General features: G+C 39.3%; 2 protein-coding genes across 5 annotated transcripts; both read right to left on the bottom strand.

Moving 5' to 3' along the window:
• Positions 1-291: 291 nt before the first annotated feature.
• Positions 292-7,918, bottom strand: LOC139288772 (tumor necrosis factor receptor superfamily member 14-like). Of its 3 annotated transcripts, XM_070910178.1 has the most exons (8): positions 6,725-7,019; positions 6,503-6,595; positions 4,550-4,675; positions 2,675-2,833; positions 1,676-1,760; positions 1,267-1,403; positions 1,073-1,134; positions 292-962 (listed from the first exon to the last, which is right to left on the bottom strand). In XM_070910178.1, the coding sequence occupies exons 1-8, from the start codon at positions 6,747-6,749 to the stop codon at positions 951-953; spliced, it is 699 nt and encodes a 232-aa protein (XP_070766279.1). In that variant the 5' UTR covers positions 6,750-7,019; the 3' UTR covers positions 292-950. The 3 variants fall into 3 exon arrangements, with proteins under 3 accessions (XP_070766279.1, XP_070766280.1, XP_070766278.1); XM_070910179.1 differs by lacking the exon at positions 6,725-7,019 and adding an exon at positions 7,790-7,918 and having other exon boundaries at positions 292-1,134; XM_070910177.1 differs by having other exon boundaries at positions 292-1,134.
• Positions 7,517-12,475, bottom strand: LOC139288771 (tumor necrosis factor receptor superfamily member 14-like). Of its 2 annotated transcripts, none has more exons than XM_070910175.1 (10): positions 12,391-12,475; positions 11,664-11,702; positions 10,865-11,009; positions 10,337-10,430; positions 9,979-10,104; positions 9,385-9,540; positions 8,912-8,999; positions 8,645-8,829; positions 8,485-8,535; positions 7,517-8,353 (listed from the first exon to the last, which is right to left on the bottom strand). In XM_070910175.1, the coding sequence occupies exons 3-10, from the start codon at positions 10,931-10,933 to the stop codon at positions 8,286-8,288; spliced, it is 837 nt and encodes a 278-aa protein (XP_070766276.1). In that variant the 5' UTR covers positions 10,934-11,009; positions 11,664-11,702; positions 12,391-12,475; the 3' UTR covers positions 7,517-8,285. The 2 variants fall into 2 exon arrangements, with proteins under 2 accessions (XP_070766276.1, XP_070766277.1); XM_070910176.1 differs by having other exon boundaries at positions 10,865-10,959.
• Between the last annotated feature and the right edge of the window lie 6,754 nt (positions 12,476-19,229).

The following is a 19,229-nucleotide window of genomic DNA, read 5'->3' as shown; positions in this document are numbered from 1 at the left end:
TTTTGATACAAAGGTGTATGTAGAGATAAGAGGAAACCAACTAATTCAATTGAAAAAGCTTTGCAATCAGTGACTTGAATTGACAGTACAGCCCACAGACATCAGTAGACTTCTCTTATTCTCACTTCTTCCCTGGTAATGCTGTCAGGCCTGTACTGCAGCCATCTTTACTTCCTGACTGTTTCGAGGGCTTTTTACCTTCAGTCTGGTCTTCAACAAGTGAAACACACGTTTAATGGATATTAAACACCTTTGAGAGTCATAAGGCTAGGTAACTTTATTTGTATAGAAACCAGTAATGCATTAGAACAATATTGAAAAACAATAAAAAGCAAAGTAAATGTCCCACTCAAGAAAACAATTTTGTTACTGTGCAAAATTTTAAAGTTTATTTTACAAATGTATTGTAATGTAATGTATTACCTGCACTGGTCACACCATTCATGTAAATCCTGTATTCAAAATGCTACTCATGTAAGAGAACAGAAAAGTATTATCTCATTATGCAGACTACTTACTTTACTGTTGCAAAGTAACCCGTAATTATAGCTGTAAAAGTACAATGTGTCTTATTACTGAAAAGTCTTTGAAAGAAAAGGTAGTGTGTGTGACATACTCTGTGTTGAGTTACTGTTACTGTTTCTGGTCTCCACCAACTTTTGGTTGACAAAACAACTTTTCTCTTTAGCTGCTAAATGTAATTCAGCTTTACATTTTTAAACACAAGACAAGGTCTCAAAATTTCATGTTGACATTAATTCACAACAATTTTTCCAAACTGGTCTTGAGCATTATTTTTCAAACCAGGACCAGGACTTCCTGTGATGACAGTGCTAACTACCCTTAAAACATGGTTGTTTACAACATTTCAGGAGGCAAATACAAGAATACAAAAAAGATACAAATATAATGATAAAACATTTTAGATTAAATTTAAAAGTTTCCACTCTTCAGTGTCCACTCTGAAAAACAAAAGAGTGACCATTATTTCTGCAATACGCTTGGCCACACTGAGCACATGATGCCACAGAGGAATTCAAACGTTTTTCAAAACACAAACTGAGTCACCTACCTCCTGTACTGGAGACACTGTAGGTGGGAACTTAAAAGAAGAAATACATTGACCTGACACACCTAGAAGCAAATCCAAAAGCAAGAAACATTGGCATGTTGGCAAAAATAGTTAGCGGCAATGAAGAGAAACAAATAGGAGGAAATGATGTTACGTATTAGGCAGTGAAATTGCGATGTAAAACAAGCACTAACCTCTGATCAAAAGCCCAACAACTGTTAATGATAATAATAATGCAGGTATATAACAGTAATGCGCTCTTGAAGCAGATTTACACACAACGTCGCTGGTCGTGCTTCCTTCTTTGACATTTACTTGAGTTTCTGAGCAACTGTTGGAAAACACAAATGAAAGACAGCTTTAGTACTTTGTGTGTCATCGTAATGGGAAAAATACAACATTGGCAATGTCTTGAATCTCCCGTAGGTGGGAGGGATTTGTTCCATTGCAGGTGTGTGTGTGTACATATATATATGTGTGTATATATATATATATGTATATATTTGTTTTACATTTATTTTATATTTGTTTTTTGTTTTGTTTTTATGCTACATGGTGGGAAAAACCCTCCTTTTTAGAGTAATTCAACAAACAATGTCTTACGTAGTCCAAGCTGTGCAATTCACACCATCGAGTGAAAAATATCCTGGCTGACAAAATTCACACACTGTATCGGTTCTGCTGGTTCCTGAGAGAAACGGACAAGAGTGAGATTAATTACACAGGAACCCTACATCCGCTGAAGATCCATCATTGATCAGATGTCTTTATTGAGTGTTTTTCTGTGGTAGTCCTCACAGTAAGCCATTAATAACCTTGATACTGTGATAAAATAACTATTGTTAGTTACCAGATACTGATGCAACTGATGATTATGGACCTTCTGACTTATTTTACTGAGAATGGAGATTGAAATAGTTACTTATTATATTATAGGGTATATATTTCTCACCAGACTCTTATCTCTTCTGGAATTTAGAGGACAAATCTGCTGGATTTGGAACTGAGGTTCAGAAAGCTGGATACTGTTATCACCATGTATACATGGAACTGAACAACCAGGTTACTCATGTCCTGAATATACTCAAAACCAGGATGTAGCAGAAAGGGGGACTAGAAAAAGTCAGACAGACAAAAGCAGCATGGATGAGAACAGAAAGGAGAGAGAGTGGCTAAACGAGGAGATAACTACAAGTTAGATCAGTTTCTGGACGTCTTCGCTCAAAAGAGAAAAGCAGTGACATATATAAAAGCAGAGTTTAGTAGAGTTGTTTCAAGAACTGAGCTGGATTTTTCCTTGATTTCCAGGATGGCAGCAACGTGCTGCAGGAAGTGTTGCGATTTGGTAACCATAACCATTTGATTTGATTGCTTTGAATCTCATTTGATTATTATTTGGTTTCGATACGGAGATTGACTTGATGATGAAGCAGAATTGATGGACTGTGTTTTATCCTGTTGTATAGTGAGCAAGCTATCCGGGTTATCTCTTCAACTTGCTGAAACTTACTCTATGCTACAAGAGGAAGACTCAAAACCAGGATAGTAGTGTGCATGTAAATGTACCAGCTGTCAGACTAGTCAGACTTTAATTTTTCTTACCAGGTTCTTTTATCCTCTGACCAGGTGCACAGCGTGTATGTGTCTCTGCCGAACTACAGCCGATGTCATTTGACAAGCTTTTGCAGAAATACCCAGTTAAAACATCACAAACTGTGTCACTTGTTGCTGTGCACTCCTGTTTGGCAAAGAGACCTTGACCTGCAACAGAAACATAGTCATTATATTATTGTATTGTATTTTCTTTAACATTGGACAATAAATATTAGAATATTTGAAATGATGTGACAATGTGCTACATGGTTGAAGGCAACCAATCAAAGACTGAATGAAATCTAATCACAAACTAAGAAGGTAAGGACATATATCTAATACATTAGAGCTAAAATAAAAGCATTAGGTGGTAATGGCATTCAAGAATGGAGAATGAAGTTGGATTGTCTGGGAAGATTCTTGTTTTTATGAGTCTTGTTTATTAATTCTTTCATCTGATATTTCCTGATCTACATCTAGAAACTTTAGTAATGTTAGACTGTACTTACTAGCTCATAGTACAAAAGGATTTGACTTCGATAGAGCTCAAGAGAAAATCATTGTTCAGTTGAATTCATAACAACAGAGAAAACTCCATTAGCTGATTAAGACCATGAGATGTGGTTCAAAGATCCAGAAAAAAAAACCCTACTGTTTCAAAAGGTCAAAAATGAACATTCAAGATCTGCTAAAACATTTCCTGTTTTTCTCAAATCCCAATCCTTCCTGATCATTCATTCGGTGTAATTTTCCCTGTCACAAACTCTCATTTCAGACCCAGCCACTCCCTCCGGCCCTCCTATAACCCCGGGCCTGCCAGTTTCTCCACCTGACCTGCTCCACCCACTTATCCACCTGCTCCCCACTCAATGTGATTACCTCAGTAGCATATACACTAGCCCACCTCCACTACTTCTCTGCCAGATTGTCTTCTGCATTAAGCTAAGCATTCCAGTGTCCTTGTTCACCTGCTCCCGCCTGCCTCTAGAGCAGCAACCACATCCTTCCTCTCCTCTTTCATTCTCCCTCTTGCTGCTGATGTGGCTCGATTGCCAGGCGGGTACTGCTGGTAGAGGGAGGAGGGGCTGCCGTGCTAAAATACACCGGCTGGCAGAGCAGTTGAAGGCTTTTGTGCTGGTTCAACAGGAGTTCTGGTAAGTGGAAACCACATTTTTCACTCTACTAATCCCTCTCTGGTTTCTCCAAGTACTCAATATAGAACCGGTTCCCAATCTTAGCTGGTTTTGGGAACCATTTGCAACATTTGTTTTATATGTAGTGTGAATATGCGTAATTTACGACAGGACAAGCATGGCAACAAACCTAGCACTGACCCTATTAAGGGCCAGTATCCCATAGTCCAAAATTTGCTCTGGAGTCAATCAAGGGCTGCACTTTCGGGATCACTTAGGGGACACAGAACAACGGAATAAAGGAACTGACTATAAAATGCTAAATTTAATGTACACTAATTGATATGAGATGTTTAGTTAATAGTACAGCAAAAATGGGACGTTTTGATCCAGCATGCTGATTTTGTTACAGGAAATATAGAAACTGAACCAACAGATCCACCAGCCTTGAAAAGATCAGATGTCTGGAGTCCTTTTAGTAGATAATGATGCGAAAAATATTCATATGTACACGTCTGACCAGTAAATCGGACATAGCTTGCGAAGACAAAATGCAAGTTGGAAGACCAATTCTGACACACACACAGGGTGACAGGATTTTGGCTTCTTCGCTTCAGCTCTCTTGGGTTGCATTCTTCTCTTTTGACCCTTTGCCTATGCGTGCGGGCCCAGCATTCATGCTACATTTAGCTGAATATCCTAATTTGATCAAACCTTTTCCATGTTACTGCATCTGTCAAAATCAACATACCTTGCTCACAGGCGGTGCAGGAGAAACATCCATTCAGGCCATTGGGTTGGTTCATGAAAGTCCCAACCTCACAGGGGCCACACCGTGTGCCTGACTGTTGTGTGCAGTCTCTTTTAACAACTGTACCTGTTCAAGACAAAAGTATACCGTCAACATCACATTATCATCAAAACATAGAGGGGAAATAACAATTTAAAAAAAAAAAAGAAAAAGGAAGAGTGTGTCTGATACAGGAGGGAACTCGTGTTTCAAGTCTTTATTAGGCCAGTGTGTGAAACTGCATTTGTTTACTTTACCTTTCATTTGAATCACATCAAACCAGCTTTCATTTTCTCTCTCTATATTTATATATCTATCTATCTATATATCTATATATATATATATATATATATATGTATAATCCAGACATGAGTCCTATTGAACAGATCTGGGATTTCTTGAATTCAAAAATAGATCGCACAAAGGTTTCATCCAAAGCAAATCTCTGGGAACAGCTAGAATGTTCAGTGTGGTACACACCATACCAAACAGCACAGTGACTACTTTTCACCCTTTAAATAGGCAGACTGACTGATTACAAGTTTGAAGACACCTGTGATGCTAATGACAGGACACACCTTAGTTTAACAAAGTCAAATTATTTTCAATCTTTTCTAGGGGTACCATCATTTTTGTCCAGGCCAGTTTCATTAGTTTGTTTTTTTAAATGATTCTGTTGAACCACAATTCAAAAGCAATGTCTGATTTTCATTTGTTAATTTTCAGTAAATTTTTATTTATTATTACTTTTGTCAGTTTCATGTCAAGTTATTTCAATGACCATTGTGGGTTTTTCTTTCTTTAACGGAAGGGTATACCAACAATTTTGTCCACGTGTGTATGTATATATGTAAGTACATAAGTATATATATGTAAGTATGTTATGAGAATATATATTCTCATAACATACTTTTCTTTCGCTTTACATTCTTTCCACTGGACAACATTTCTCTTCAGCCAGACGTAGACTACAACGTGCGCATGCCAACAAAATACACAAACCATTTCTTGGCATACACTGGTGGAACATGTGGTATTCATTCTTTAGGCTGTTATGTACTCACACTTTCCTACAGTAATTGAGCCTGCTGGGATGTGGTAAAGAAGACAAAATGGAACAAAGAGGTCAGAGTGAATTCTATATACAGTGTTTTTTTTTTGTTTTTTTTAAGGCTGTTAGTGTATTTTATTTTTTTGCAGTTTTATATACATAGAAATTTAAATAATGCTCGTCCCCGGTGCTGAAAATATTGTTCTGAATTACATTTTTTAAGTTAATCTTGTTTCATTATTTATGGGCTTTTCATTTTCGTTTTATTGGGATGAAATGGGAATGCACATTTCTGCCTTTGTCCGTACGCACAATTTTGTCTTAACCTTGAGTTTATTTATGCATATGGATTGTTATTTTTGGGTCTTTTGATGAGCACATGACTTGACTATAACCCCAACAGCACTCATATGTGGCACACTCATATGTGGCATACTCATTCTTTCCGGCTTTACTGGTGTTCCAATACCAGGAGTTTGGCAAATAAACCAAACTACTGGTACTGGAATGTCATGCAGAATGGCCATATAAAACAACAAACGGAACACGAGGCAGAGCAATACCAAAATATATAAAACAAACTGGAAACGATGCAAACGAAAATATACATTTGTCATGCTTGAATACACACGAAGACGTTTGCCACACACACATTTGAATGTTTCATTTAATGACGCATTTAACTAATAAGTTACATGCAGTCTTTAAAAAAAAAACTTTCCATAGTGTGTTATAATGTCTAAGTTGCTTCACATGAAGTGGAATTCATGTCGAACAAGAGAGAAGTTTACATCCGCATTAGGGTGTTTCCTCCGTTAGTGTTGGCAGTTAGCAGACGTTGCTGACGTTAGACAGACTTGTACCTTCGTGGCACATCGGACAACACTGTCCATCCTTTGTTGGGTATTCCTCTGGACGACAGCACAACCCCGGTACCATGAAGGCGGCGGCGTACCCTATTAAAGAAACAGCGATTTCAGCGTTTACATACGAGTGGTGGTCTGCACTGCTACCATTTAGCTAGGCTAACCTTAGCCTAGCGTAGGCCAGAACAGGCCGTTAGTCCACCGTAACGTTTTACTTACCGAAGACAACCAACGTCGAAAGCATGATAACGCGAGCTATCACATTGTTTCATGAAGTTTTAGACGCAATGCTTCAGTTTTTTTGGGGGAAAACTGCTCATGATAAAACTAACTTAATAGCTATTAGAGCTGGAAATCTCCAAAACAAAGCCTCATTTGTAGTCCCTTCCGCAGCAGGGAGTGACGCACCCAGTGAACAGCTGTTCGCATCGTGATCCCATGCGGGTACTGAAGAATGACTTGATGTGGTGTTTGGCTTAACTGGTCATACAAACGCTGACGGGGGAAGATAAGTGACCATAACTTAGCGCAGAGGAAGACAACTGTGAGTGAAGTCACTCGTCCCCCCCCCCCCCCGCACATTTTCACTGAAGGAGCCAGTGGGAGGACACACCGGGTCCCACACAGGACAGGCCTGTCCCAACACCCGACACCCGGTGACTCAGACTAGCAGTATGTAAACATGAAGTACCCACCAGAAGAGATTTGGTCCTCAGGTCTGTGGTTTTCCACATCTATTTTTAGCAGCTTACAGTCAGCGCCACTTTCACTCATAATCAACCAGAACATTATTCTCTACCTTCAGCATGTTTTCTTTCAATATAAAATGCTTTATAGATTTAAGGTGGGAGTCTGAGGTAAAAGGTCCTGAGCACATTCCCTCAAGCTCTGGGTTTAAAGTTTAGACATACCTTATTATTTCTGTTTTGTGACACTTTTTCTTTTTGTTGCAAACTATCTGATGAAAAATGTTGTCGTTCTTGTAATAACCTTCCAACAAAAATCACCACATTCAGTAATATCTGTATTTGACTTGCACATCTTTACGAAATACTTACAAAATAATGATTGACAATGTTTGAATCATCTTCAGGGAGCATTAATATACCGTCTGTGAGCCGACTGATGCTGAATATCACAAGCTCCCAGGAGTTTAATGAGCGTTTCAACCAGCACGGTATTTAACCTGGTCAAAATATTGCCAAATGAATCTCTTGGGAAGTTGCAATAATCAGCATGTGGTCTTTTTACCACACGCTGCTTTTTTCCTGAACCTGTACCCACCTGAGGTTGTACGTGCACGGTGCACACTATCCAGCCTCTTTGCTTTTGATCAAAGCAACCATTTGTCCCATCATTGTATCCGTCCTCTGTCCCAGCTGTTTGTTCTTCTTTATGACAGATAAAGTCCAGCTTCAGTCTGTCAGGTGTTCAGATCCAACTGTGACCACCACAGAAGAAGAATAAAGCCTACATGTACAGTTACATGAAGATGATTTGCTGGAAGTCACCACATAAAAACGTTCACTGACACATTCCTTCACAGCTATCCAATGAATGAAGAGCGTGGAGCCGCCACACACTTAAAGTCTGTAGCTCGCTCCAAGTTGTTATTCCAGGCTGACTTTAGTCTCTGTGCAGTCGCATCTGTGTCAGCTAATGATCCAGACTGCCGACCAGCAGTTCTGTAGAGGACCTGTTCAGCTTGTAGGACAGTGCAAGACAGTCTCATGCCATGTCAGTAGACTGCAAAGGTAATGTGTCAGCATTCAGCTGGACTTTAACTGAACTCGAGCACGTTTTCTGCGATGCCTCCTGTCGGCATGTTCATAGGTGAAACGTCACATCCTGAGGAGAGAAATATATATTTAGTTTAAGCGGAAACATCTTGTACATTTGTAAAGACATTACAGAGTGTAGCTCAGTCAGACAGTCCTCGGTCAATGAACATGTCAATGTAGAATACACTGCTGTCTTACCTGCTGCTGGCAACATCTGTTTGGAACAATCTGTTTCTTCTTCTTTTATTTCTGTAATAAAACATTAACAATAAAAAACACCTTAATGATGTGACAGACAATATTATTATTATATATTAAAAACGTGATTGTGTTGTTATTGTCTAAATTAAAATCTTACTTGTCTTAAGACATCCTTTCTTCTTTCTGAGCACCACTACATATACAGATGCTGCAATCACTAAAACAAGCACAACAACAACAACAACAACAGTAGTGATCACATTCCTGTCTGAACTTTGTTCTCCACATTCAGCATCAGTTGAAGCAGTTCCTGGTTTTATCAGCAGATTCATTGATTCACATCTGGAATGACAGAGGGACATTTTTTACAGGAACACTTGTTGGAAACCATGAATTCAGATGTCTGATGTGAAGCTTCTCTTACTGTTTGTGTGGCTGACAAGATGTAAATGTCCCATCTGAATATGTTCCATCTCTGCAGTCAGAGCACACTGTGTCTGTTGATGCTGTTCCTGTACAATACAGATTATATATATATTGAAACCAGTTCAGTGTACATATTAAGAAGGGATCACACTGTTATATGACTTCATTACATTTCACTAAAATGATCTAAATGTTGCCAAACCGGTGGTGTTGTGGTGTCTTGGCAGGTGGGTACATCACTACACCTAACTAATCAGCTTCAGTGGTTTTCCTCAGTCAGTTCATCACTGATGGCTCCAGGCTGTTTCTACAATTGTATTTTGGTGCTTCTGTTTTGCGATCTAGTGGTCAGAAATCACCACTTGCAGCTTTAATGAGCAACTTGTCGATAAGGTCAGTTTCCCTGAACTTTGGTTCTCATTTAAAACTTAAACTACGGTTATAACCTTAAAGTCAGCACAACAAACCAACCTGTTTGACTGATATATTGTCCTGGTTGACAGCTTGTGTGTTTCTGTGCTGCCACACAGCCGTCCTCTGCGGGGTCCAGGCAGTAGAATCCCTCCAGTGGTTCACAAACTGCATCTGATGTTGCTTTACAAGACGCATTTATCTTCAAACCAGAACCTGTCAGCACATGTAGAGGTTACATATTCAGATCCTACACTTTTATTCTCTTTAATCTACTAGACAGCAACATGCAAGTAGCTAATACCTTGACTGAAGAAATAGAACTTGTAATCATGTCAAATGTCTTGTCGCTTATGTGAAAAGAGTCTGTTGCAACACACAAAGTGTCTTCACTGGTCTTGCAGTATTTCAGAGTATTTCGTAACAAGGTCGTTGTTTCTGCATGAAGTCTGTTATGCAAAATCAGTTATGTGATCATCATCAAAAAAAGTCTCTCTCTCTGCATCTTTGCAGTGACATTGTCAAACCAATCTTCATCAGTTTCCTCAGTTCTTACACAGCATTAATAGTGAGACAACGCCTACTTACTGCCTTTAACTCTAGGCTTAGTCACAAGTTTCTAACAATATTTAGAGAATATTAACAGAAATCTACCTGCATCACAGTTTGTACAGGTGAAGCATTGTGTACGTCCAGTTGGCAGATTCATGAAGGTTCCTTCAGAGCAGGGCAGACAGGAAGTACTTCTGAACATTGTACAATGTGTTTTAACTCGACTTCCTGTTGAAAAGAAAAATGAATTTCATGCAATATAATGTTTCTATTAATTGAGCTCAGCAAAGTGACTGCTGTCTACTACAGGTCTACTGCAGATCCTTCAGAATACATTGCATACAGAGGGAGTAAGACTGACTCCACTGATCTAAACACAAGAGGATGATTCTGGATATCAGTGTTGGCACCCGGCAGCTTAACCAAAAGACTCCATATGTCACTGAAAGTTAAATCTTACCTGCTGGACACATTGGACAGCATTCATTCCCTATCTGATATTCTGCTCGATGACATGTGAGTGAAAGTCCTCTGAAGATATTCATCACAAGTATCTGTGAAGAGTAAGTAAAACATTTTGTCTCATCATCATCAACATTGTGACTTCACCTCAGAGTTGTCAACAGGTGAGTCTGCATCTATTAAGGTAGACGTACACCAGTGTTTCCGGTAAATAGAATGTATTTTCACTAATTCAAACATTTCTTCATTTCGAAAGTGCTTGTTTTCAATCTTTTTATTTTATTTTAACACAATCCCCACCCCCTTCATCCTACCTGTGGAAAGGAACTTTCCACCTAGTTTACACTTAAACCCACCAGTACTATATTTGACTTCAACTTTTCAGTATATTTTTGTATTTCATTTTCTTCAGAGAATCATAAAGGGAAAAGGTGTACAAAGACAGAAATGTTAGAGAGGAGGAGCAACATGATGCATGACTGCTGCCAAGCAGATAAAAGCTTGCTGTACTAACAAATGATTTTACCAGCAATGGTGCAGCTGTCAAAGGTCTTCTTCCAAACATCATTCTGTACGGCAGGATCACAGTTTTCATGGGCTGAAGACGTCATCTCAACGAGACTTGGGATGAAGTGAAACGTAAAATCCAAAACAGGGACATCATCTGACAACTAAAAGAAAACACATCCATGTAGAGATTACACTGGCTGCTAAGCAAACAGTTTATTTTCAGCTTTCTGCAGCGACCAGACGTCTTAAACGTCATGAAGTAAATGAGAAACCTGGTTAACACAGCTGCATTTGTGCTGGACAAACCGGATTTTTTGTTTTTGTCCACACATGACCAGCTGCAGAACTGCTTTAAAGCAGCTTGAGCTTCTGTTGTTCTACAGCGAGCAACACTGAGCCTGAGCCAGCGCTTCCTTGAGCGTTGCACACTACATGACTTTTACTGCTGTGCTCAAAGTTCAGTACAAATAAATCCAACCTGGACCGTGACCAGGAAACCGATTGAGGAAGTTAACGACTGACTTAAATATGTCACGGAGGAGAGAGGAGGCTTTCAGAGGAGCTTGTATCCCAGAAGTCTTTTACCCTTTGCTGGGAATCTGTTTACTGACTGGTCACTGCAGATTGAACCAGTGGTTTCCAACCTGTTACGCTTGTGACCACTTAAAAATAAACACTTCTCACACTTCTCACATGGTTTCATTTAAATAACTGTATGAAGCCCAAAGAGTTCAAATATTAAAGTGCAAAACATGAATACAAATTTGTTAAGAGCTGGATGCAGCATTTGTGGCAGACATGTTTGTTTTTTTTACCTGCTGAGAAATGCATGCCTTCTTGTCTCTTCTCGGTCTCTGGAGACAATCAGAATCAGAATCAGAATCAGAAATACTTTATTGATCCCCGGGGGGAAATTGTACACTTTATATATATTTTTAAATTAAAAAGTACTGAGTTAAATAAAGGAATACAGGAGAAAAGTAAAAATAAGAAAACAAACAGGAGAGACTGTAACAGGTTACACTTTCAGTTTCTCTCCTGACACTTAAATGGTTTTATCAGCACATACTTTATTTGATGGACTTTGACTTGACAGCCAACATTCATTTTTACTCATTTGAAAACCTCATTTGAGAATAACATTTGAGTGTAACTGTCTGAAATGATTGAAAACACATCGATGAAAACATAAAGTTTAGCTTCAGACCAATAATGTCAAGGACAGGCTACTTCTACTGAGTCTAATGAAACACTGATGACTCTAAACGTTCACAAACTACAGACTGCAGCTCAGTTATCATCACTGATGAACCTGACAAAGAAGGTTATATCGTTTTTAAACAGCACTTTGCCTCAGAATTCACGATAATATCCGGAGTCTCTTCAAGCGGAACTCAGACAGTTTTTTTCCCCCACAAATAACCGACAATCCAGAACATATGTGGACCACACAGCAGACAACGAGCTTCTATCGTGTTATACGAGGACCGTGTTACTCTCTTTAATGACAATATATCACAAGAAATACACAACACAACTCACCCGTCTGCAGTTACACAGTAAAGCACCTCCGACAGAGTTTAAGGATAACTCTCGCCGATCCTTCAAAATAAAAGCACAGTATCGCATTGCTGCCTACATAAAAAACAGATGCAGCAGCGATCAAGTTATATATCAGAATGCTCCCCCTGGCCTGCACATCAGCATTTAATCTGAAGCTGCAGGGTAGTAGAGCAGCTGCAGTGGCTGATTGAAGGATTGAAGATGGCAGCTTGTGTCCCTTGGTCTGCTTTCCGATGGTCGCCTCTGCAGACACACGATACACCTTCAGATGGAGCACTCTGTGTGTGACGTGGGTCATAAAGGTGCACTGGATGCTCTCTCAGTATCAGGGCTCAAAGTCAACTAGTTGTTTTTGAGAAACAGAGTAGACTTGGATCTTGTTCCGTTCACCAAACAGTTATCAAGACATTTACAGCGTTAACACGAATCATTTTGTGGCAAAATCAAATTATCTGTGTAAAACCTCACACAGCCACCAGTGAGGAGTGGACTTTGTGACGACAGTCGTTTCAGTAAATGCCCCAAAGCAACATCTGTTTACGTTCAAGTGACAACGCGCTCCAGGGGCTTTAATAATTATGACTTTTGTCCATATAGTATAATTAGCTGGGGACTAGAGGTGCTACCCAACACCCCTTTCTGAGTGGGGTTCTAAATAATAAAAAACTTGTATTAATTAATTAATATTTTAAGGTCAGTTCTTCTGTCATTACTGAAGAAACCAGGAGGGAGATTAGCAGAGCGGCACATGTTTTTTGGTGTCTCTCCTCTCCTTCGCTCCCTGTCTGTACCTGTTTGTACAAAGTTAACTTCAGCACATTTTTACTTCTTGTCAGACACATTTCCTGCTGCTTTTCATACTGTATTAACCTATTACATATGCAGAACACTGTACAGCTTTAGTTTGGCCTCACAGTTCAATGTCTCTGAAACTGGATTGATGCTCAGTATAATAACAGGCACAGTAGTAAAGTATAATCAAGACTCACCTCATTTGAAATGGAAGCTTCTTCCAAGAAGTGCAGTGAATTCACAAAATGAAACGAAAGAAGTCTTGTGGATGTTTGCAGTGCATGATTCAAATGTCACCGCTGATGTGTGCAACACCTTTGATTCTCCGTGTCAACTTCCTCCTTCCTCTCTCACTTCTGATCATTTCAAATAGTCACATCAGTATTGTTCCTCCTGCTGTTTTGTGTTCTCTTTTTCAGAAAACTGTTTATTGCCAAGTAACATACATTACAAGGAATTTGCCGTGGTCTGATGGTGCTGACAACAAACATGTAAAAATATAAAGGTAAAAAAAATAAGATAAGATAAATAACAAACAGTGCAGTGACCAAATAAAGTGTCCAGTAGGGGGTGGGTGCGTTAATGTAACGCAGGGGGAACAGGGGCGGTGTACATTAATATAACATATACCTTGTGTTTGTGTTGGGGGGGAATCAGTGCAAGTCTTTGGCCTTGTTCGTCAGTTTGACTGCAGAGGGGAAGAAACTGTTTTTGTGGCGGGAGGTTTTGGTCCTGATGGACCGCAGCCTCCTGCCAGAGGGGAGGGGGTCGAACAGATGGTGTCCGGGGTGGGAGGGGTCGGCAGCGATCTTCCCTGCTCTCCTCAGGGTCCTGGAGGAGTACAGGTCCTGAAGAGATGGGAGGTTGCAGCCGATCACCCTCTCTGCAGAGCGGATGATACGCTGCAGTCTGCGTCTGTCCTTGGTGGAGGCAGCAGCGTACCAGACGGTGATGGAGGAGGTGAGGATGGACTCTATGATGGCAGTGTAGAAGTGAACCAGCATTGTTTGTGGCAGGTTAAACTTCCTCAGCTGCCTCAGGAAGTACATCCTCTGTTGGGCTTTCTTGATGAGGGAGCTGATGCTCAGCTCCCACCGGAGGTCCTGGCTGATGATGGAGCCCAGGAAACGGAAGGACTCCACAGTGTCCACTGGAGAGTCACACAGGGTGATGGGGGCGGGTGGGGCTGCGCTCTTCCTATTCTACAACCATCTTCACTGTCTTTGAAGGGTTAAGCTCCAGGTTTTTGTTGTTGCACCAGGTCACCAGATGGTCAATCCTCCATCTGTAGGCAGAGGTAGAGATGGGCGGAGCCATCCAATTTGTCTTTCACCTGGGCATGCTGGGCCTAGGTTATTCAGGCTGGCTCTGTATTCTGTATCTCTCTCCTGCCATCATTATTTGGTCTTTTGGTTTGGTTTACCCTTGGTTTTGCCTTTACAACACTACACATACATTCAGCATTACATTCACCGCTGGCTTGCAGACTAGTGATTAATTTATTACCTCTGCCTTTGTCTTCCTTTCAATTAAAACATTGTTTAAATTACTTTAAATCTTGTGTGGTCTCCCTCTCTGTCTAGCTCACTGAGCCTGGGCTGTGACAAATGGGGGCTCGTCCTGCTTTTGGATTTGAATTGGGCTCAAAACTTGGTAGTTGTAAGTCTAATTAGTATGGTACCAGTTTGTGTGTTTGTTCTAGTTTTCCTAGGACTTGTTTGTTCAGAGGGTAAGTATTTGTTTGTGTATGTTTTAGGGGTTTTCCCCTGTTAGGCAAAGTGGTGAAACCTGTTTAGGGGGTTCACCTGTATAAACTCTGGTAGGCTGCTAGTGAACGTGGGTAGAGCTAAGCTCAGGAGCACCTCCGTGGTTGTGGGAAAGTGGAAATATTCTAAAGTGTGGTGTGTATTATTTCTACAGACCACATTTAATTGTCTGCAGTACCTGCACATATATTTGTACATGCCTCATAAGATTCTTTGCGTTTTGTCACGTCAAACATTTGGAAAGTTACACCTTAGTCTGCCGTGCTATTAACACTTCAAACCTTTAATTGTATGGTGATATTCTTTATTTTTCTTATTGTCAACAAATCCCACAAAGAGACTAAAACCAAACCAAACAAATCTACATTTTAACTTCATTAGATTAAAGAGCATAAAGTATGAGTTGATCCCAACTCATTGTATTAAAATATCAATACCCATTTACAAGCTAAATGATGAATAAATCCACCTTTCATGGAATTTAAATGTATTTTTCACATATATTCAGGTCAGCTATATAGTGCAAGTCTTACACACCTACAGATGAAATGACACTAATTAAGTGAATGATAAAGTACAAGTCAGGAGGATAATTTAATTTTGATTTGTGCATTTAAAATCGAAGAGGTGATGTTGTGTCTCCTTGAAACTATGTTCTCACTGGTTTTATTGTCAGTCCATTACGTGTAGCCTCTACAGATTAAAATACTGCATATTGTAGTATTTCTATTCTTTTTCTGGTACAAATTGCTAAGCTTTCATTCATGGATGCATTAACAATTAGATACCAAGTTACAGTAGAAACGCATTTCTCAGCTTTTATTCTGAAGGCGTGCGTACAGGAAATGTAAGCATCACTCTGCATTTTATGTAAATGTGGAGAGCAGAAATTCCCCTGCTATTGATGCCAGCTCTAACTTACTTTCACTTTCACTGTTGATGTGTTACTTTCACAGATGTCGTGAAATGAATCTGTATGATTCACCAAAAGCTCGATTACAAAAAATGTAGAATCTCTGCCCTCCCGAGCTGATTTTAGTGTTGTCACTGTGTGTTTCCAAGAGAATCTGTAACAGAGCTTGTCAAACGCTTTCAGAAGGTGTGGGAAATAAACGCAGGTATAAAAATGGAACAATGTTAACCACTACCAGTGCAAACTCTAATGAATTACTTATTGCCAAATGTTTTTTCACACCTGCTCTGTCTCCCATGTCTGTTTGTTGAATTATGCATAATTATTGTCGTGGCAATTTTGCAATCCCACACTGACAACGAGGAACGAGACAAACATCTCTGACTGTATTGTCACACTTTTAATGCTCAGAGCTTGGTACACATACAAAGGTTCATTGCTTTTACAACTTGGCTCGGCCCTCCCGTCTGTGTGGCTGTGGTCTCTTGTTATTCATTCTTTCACTCATGTCATCAGTCTTGTCTCATGACACTTAAGAATTTGCAAGTCCTCTGTTCTCAAGACAAAGTAACATCCTTGTGAGAGGTTTGTCACTTTCAGTCTTGTCACCTGACCAATTGTTATGCGTTATACTTCAGCTCTTGATCAGCCGTCTGTCTGCTCAGGTTACATAGATTCAAGATTCAGCATGATCAAACATAACGGAAATTAACATTATTACATCTGCAGTGAAGTTATTCAAACATGTGCAATATGTGTAATTTCCCTTACGTTGTCCATGACATACTGGTATACATTTTAAAAACTGCAGTTGCTCAACACAGGCTGCATGTATATAAAATACATGTATAACATATACTTCTAACTATATTATGTTTGTATAACAAAGGTTTTACAGATGCTACATGCATAACAGCTAAATGTGTTACTCTAAAGGGAATTCTCTACATAAAATATGGACATATTATGTAAGAAAGCGGTAGCTGTTGCACATGTCAGAGGCAGCTCCAGGGACTCCACAGCTCTCTGCTGAGCGACTTCATCATCCCTCGTGGAACTCCTTCTGGTGGTGTTGCTGATCTGTTGGGGGCGTTAGTCATTATCTGTGATGTGCAGTTCAGTGTCCTGAAACTTTGTCGGTGTTGTGTTGTTGCTCTTTTACAGAATCTGCTGACCAAGCAGGAGATTCTGCCGAACAGGCAATAATCCTGTTGCAAACCAATGGAGACACTTCATGATCTGGAGTCTCTGTTTGACCTCGAAGGACAGTCTTCAATGTATGAACACATTTTTGTTGTTTACCAGAATAACTCAGGTGTTGGCTGCAGTCTGTCCTCTCCCTTCTCTTATCTTCTTTACTCCTCACTTTTACTTTTTTTTTTGTTTGTTTTCAAATGAGGGTAAACATGCAGATGTTTCCTGTCCTCCAGCACACATAGACTAAACATTTAACTACATAAAAAACTATGAATCTAATTCAAATTGTGACCCTATTATATAATTGAGTAACATTTCTGTTCCCCATCTCCTGTCCAAGTAATTCTTCTTTTCTTGTTTTAAAATTGAACATTTATGAAACAGAGGACAGGTGGTAGTCTTTGTTTTGTCATTATAATTCATCTATATTTCTTTATTTTTAAACATTGTAGCTATTTGATACACCTGTCATTGAATATACATGGGGAAATATTTACAATTTATTTCAAAACTACTATTTTCAGTGCTACTGTGTATAAGTGTGATTTTTTTCCAACCCGGTTCTCTAAGATATATGATAATAATTAAGTGTTTTAGTTGCCTAAACTTAATAGTTGCTATGTGTTGATATTGAAGAAAGCAAGAAGGTAAAGAGACAGATATTTGCCTCAGGAGACCAAAAACAGAGCTACATTCATCAGGTGACACAAACATCCCCCCACATGATCATGTTGCTCTGTGTCTGCTGGATGTGGAAATAATAAACTGTTTCATAGCAAGTTCAGCAAAAGGTGATGACATGTTAATGTTGTGTAACACAACTTGTTTCAGCTGAAAACAAGTGGCCAAAAAATAATTTATTGCAGGTTTAACACAATCTGGAGTTTAGGTGAATTGTCCCAATCTTATGTTCTTGTCTGGCGATAGGGGGTTTTAGGATTTTTCTCTGTTTTCTCTCTTTCATTCTTTGTTTTGTGATAAATGATGACATTTTATTTACATACTTATTTTGAAAGAAAAAACATCTTTTTCAAAAAGCTTTGCCGCATGGTTCAGTCACATTCACAATGATGTATACAATTAATAATGATGATGATTGAATAATGATTCAAACAATTGTCCTGATTGTGAGGCTACAGAAACCACATGAATTTTATTATTTAAACTTTCTTTTTTTTGACAGGACAAGAAAATGTCATCCACATTCAACACCAGATCTGTTTGAATCACTGAACAAATCAGAGATGTGATCCAGGTTATAACTATCCAACAAAATGAAATAAATAAATGACTAAATTGCGAGAGGGAAGCCTGGTCAGCTTGAAACTTATCATATGACACAAAACTAGCTTTCAGTTCTAACTAAATGACACCAAAGGAAGAAGTGGGTCATGATGAGAAAAACAAAACTGGACATCAGCATGTGACTGTGACAGTATAGTTCCTTCTTTCCATTTTGTTTGTTCTCCACATGCAACAGCAAGCAGTTCCTGATTTTCCCAGTTTAAGCTTCACTGAATGAAAATGTATACATTTATGAATAACACAATTTGACTGCTTTTTTAAGAAGTGTGACCATCAGTGTCTCATCAGTGCTGTAATGGCGCAGTAACAAAACAGGTTTGAACAAAAATTGAACATTATAACCTTCATGAAGGAGGATTTATTGCAGGACTGTTGTATTAGACTGCATTAGTTTTAGGTTAATAAACTGGCAAATTATCTGTTTTAGTCCTCGAAGTTCCCTTTTTTCAGCTCTTCAGGCCACATGATAGTTTCATCTGTTAAGATGGTCACTGTGACAAGACAGACTAAACGTTGGTCCCCGACCAATCATAGCTTGCCGTCAAGTCAGTTTTATTTAGAAAGCCCAATATCACAAATCAGTTTTCCCCAAGGGGCTTTAAAGTCTGTACAGCATACGACTCTGTGCTGTGTTCTCTGAAAGTTTACAGTATTTTCGTCGACATTCAAGGAAATTCTTAAAGCAAACTCACCAGTGTGCAGATCACTCATACTTTAAATCACATTGCTTTATAAGACCCACAACTTCTAGTCAGGCAGAGCACACAATGTCTTGTGTCTTGCCTCATCAAAGCATTTTCTATCTGACAGACAGATCTTGAATGAATAATGTCATATGCCTCAGA

The sequence above is a fragment of the Enoplosus armatus genome, chromosome 8 (assembly GCF_043641665.1).
Source record: "Enoplosus armatus isolate fEnoArm2 chromosome 8, fEnoArm2.hap1, whole genome shotgun sequence".
Lineage (NCBI taxonomy): Eukaryota > Metazoa > Chordata > Actinopteri > Centrarchiformes > Enoplosidae > Enoplosus > Enoplosus armatus.
Note: the sequence above shows the minus strand (reverse complement) of the source record. Positions and strands in the feature narration are given on the sequence as shown.

Coding starts and splice junctions, on each gene's coding strand:
- LOC139288772 (XM_070910177.1), bottom strand. CDS start 6,749: ATGCTTTCGACGTTGGTTGTCTTCG. Junction 2,834..4,549: donor CTGCACCGCCTGTGAGCAAG/GTATGTTGATTT, acceptor TTTCTGTTGCAG/GTCAAGGTCTCTTTGCCAAA. Junction 1,404..1,675: donor AATTGCACAGCTTGGACTAC/GTAAGACATTGT, acceptor GTTTTCCAACAG/TTGCTCAGAAACTCAAGTAA.
- LOC139288771 (XM_070910175.1), bottom strand. CDS start 10,933: ATGAAAACTGTGATCCTGCCGTACAGAATGATGTTTGGAAGAAGACCT. Junction 8,830..8,911: donor TCTTGTCAGCCACACAAACA/GTAAGAGAAGCT, acceptor CTGTCATTCCAG/ATGTGAATCAATGAATCTGC. Junction 8,536..8,644: donor GAAAGGATGTCTTAAGACAA/GTAAGATTTTAA, acceptor GTTTTATTACAG/AAATAAAAGAAGAAGAAACA.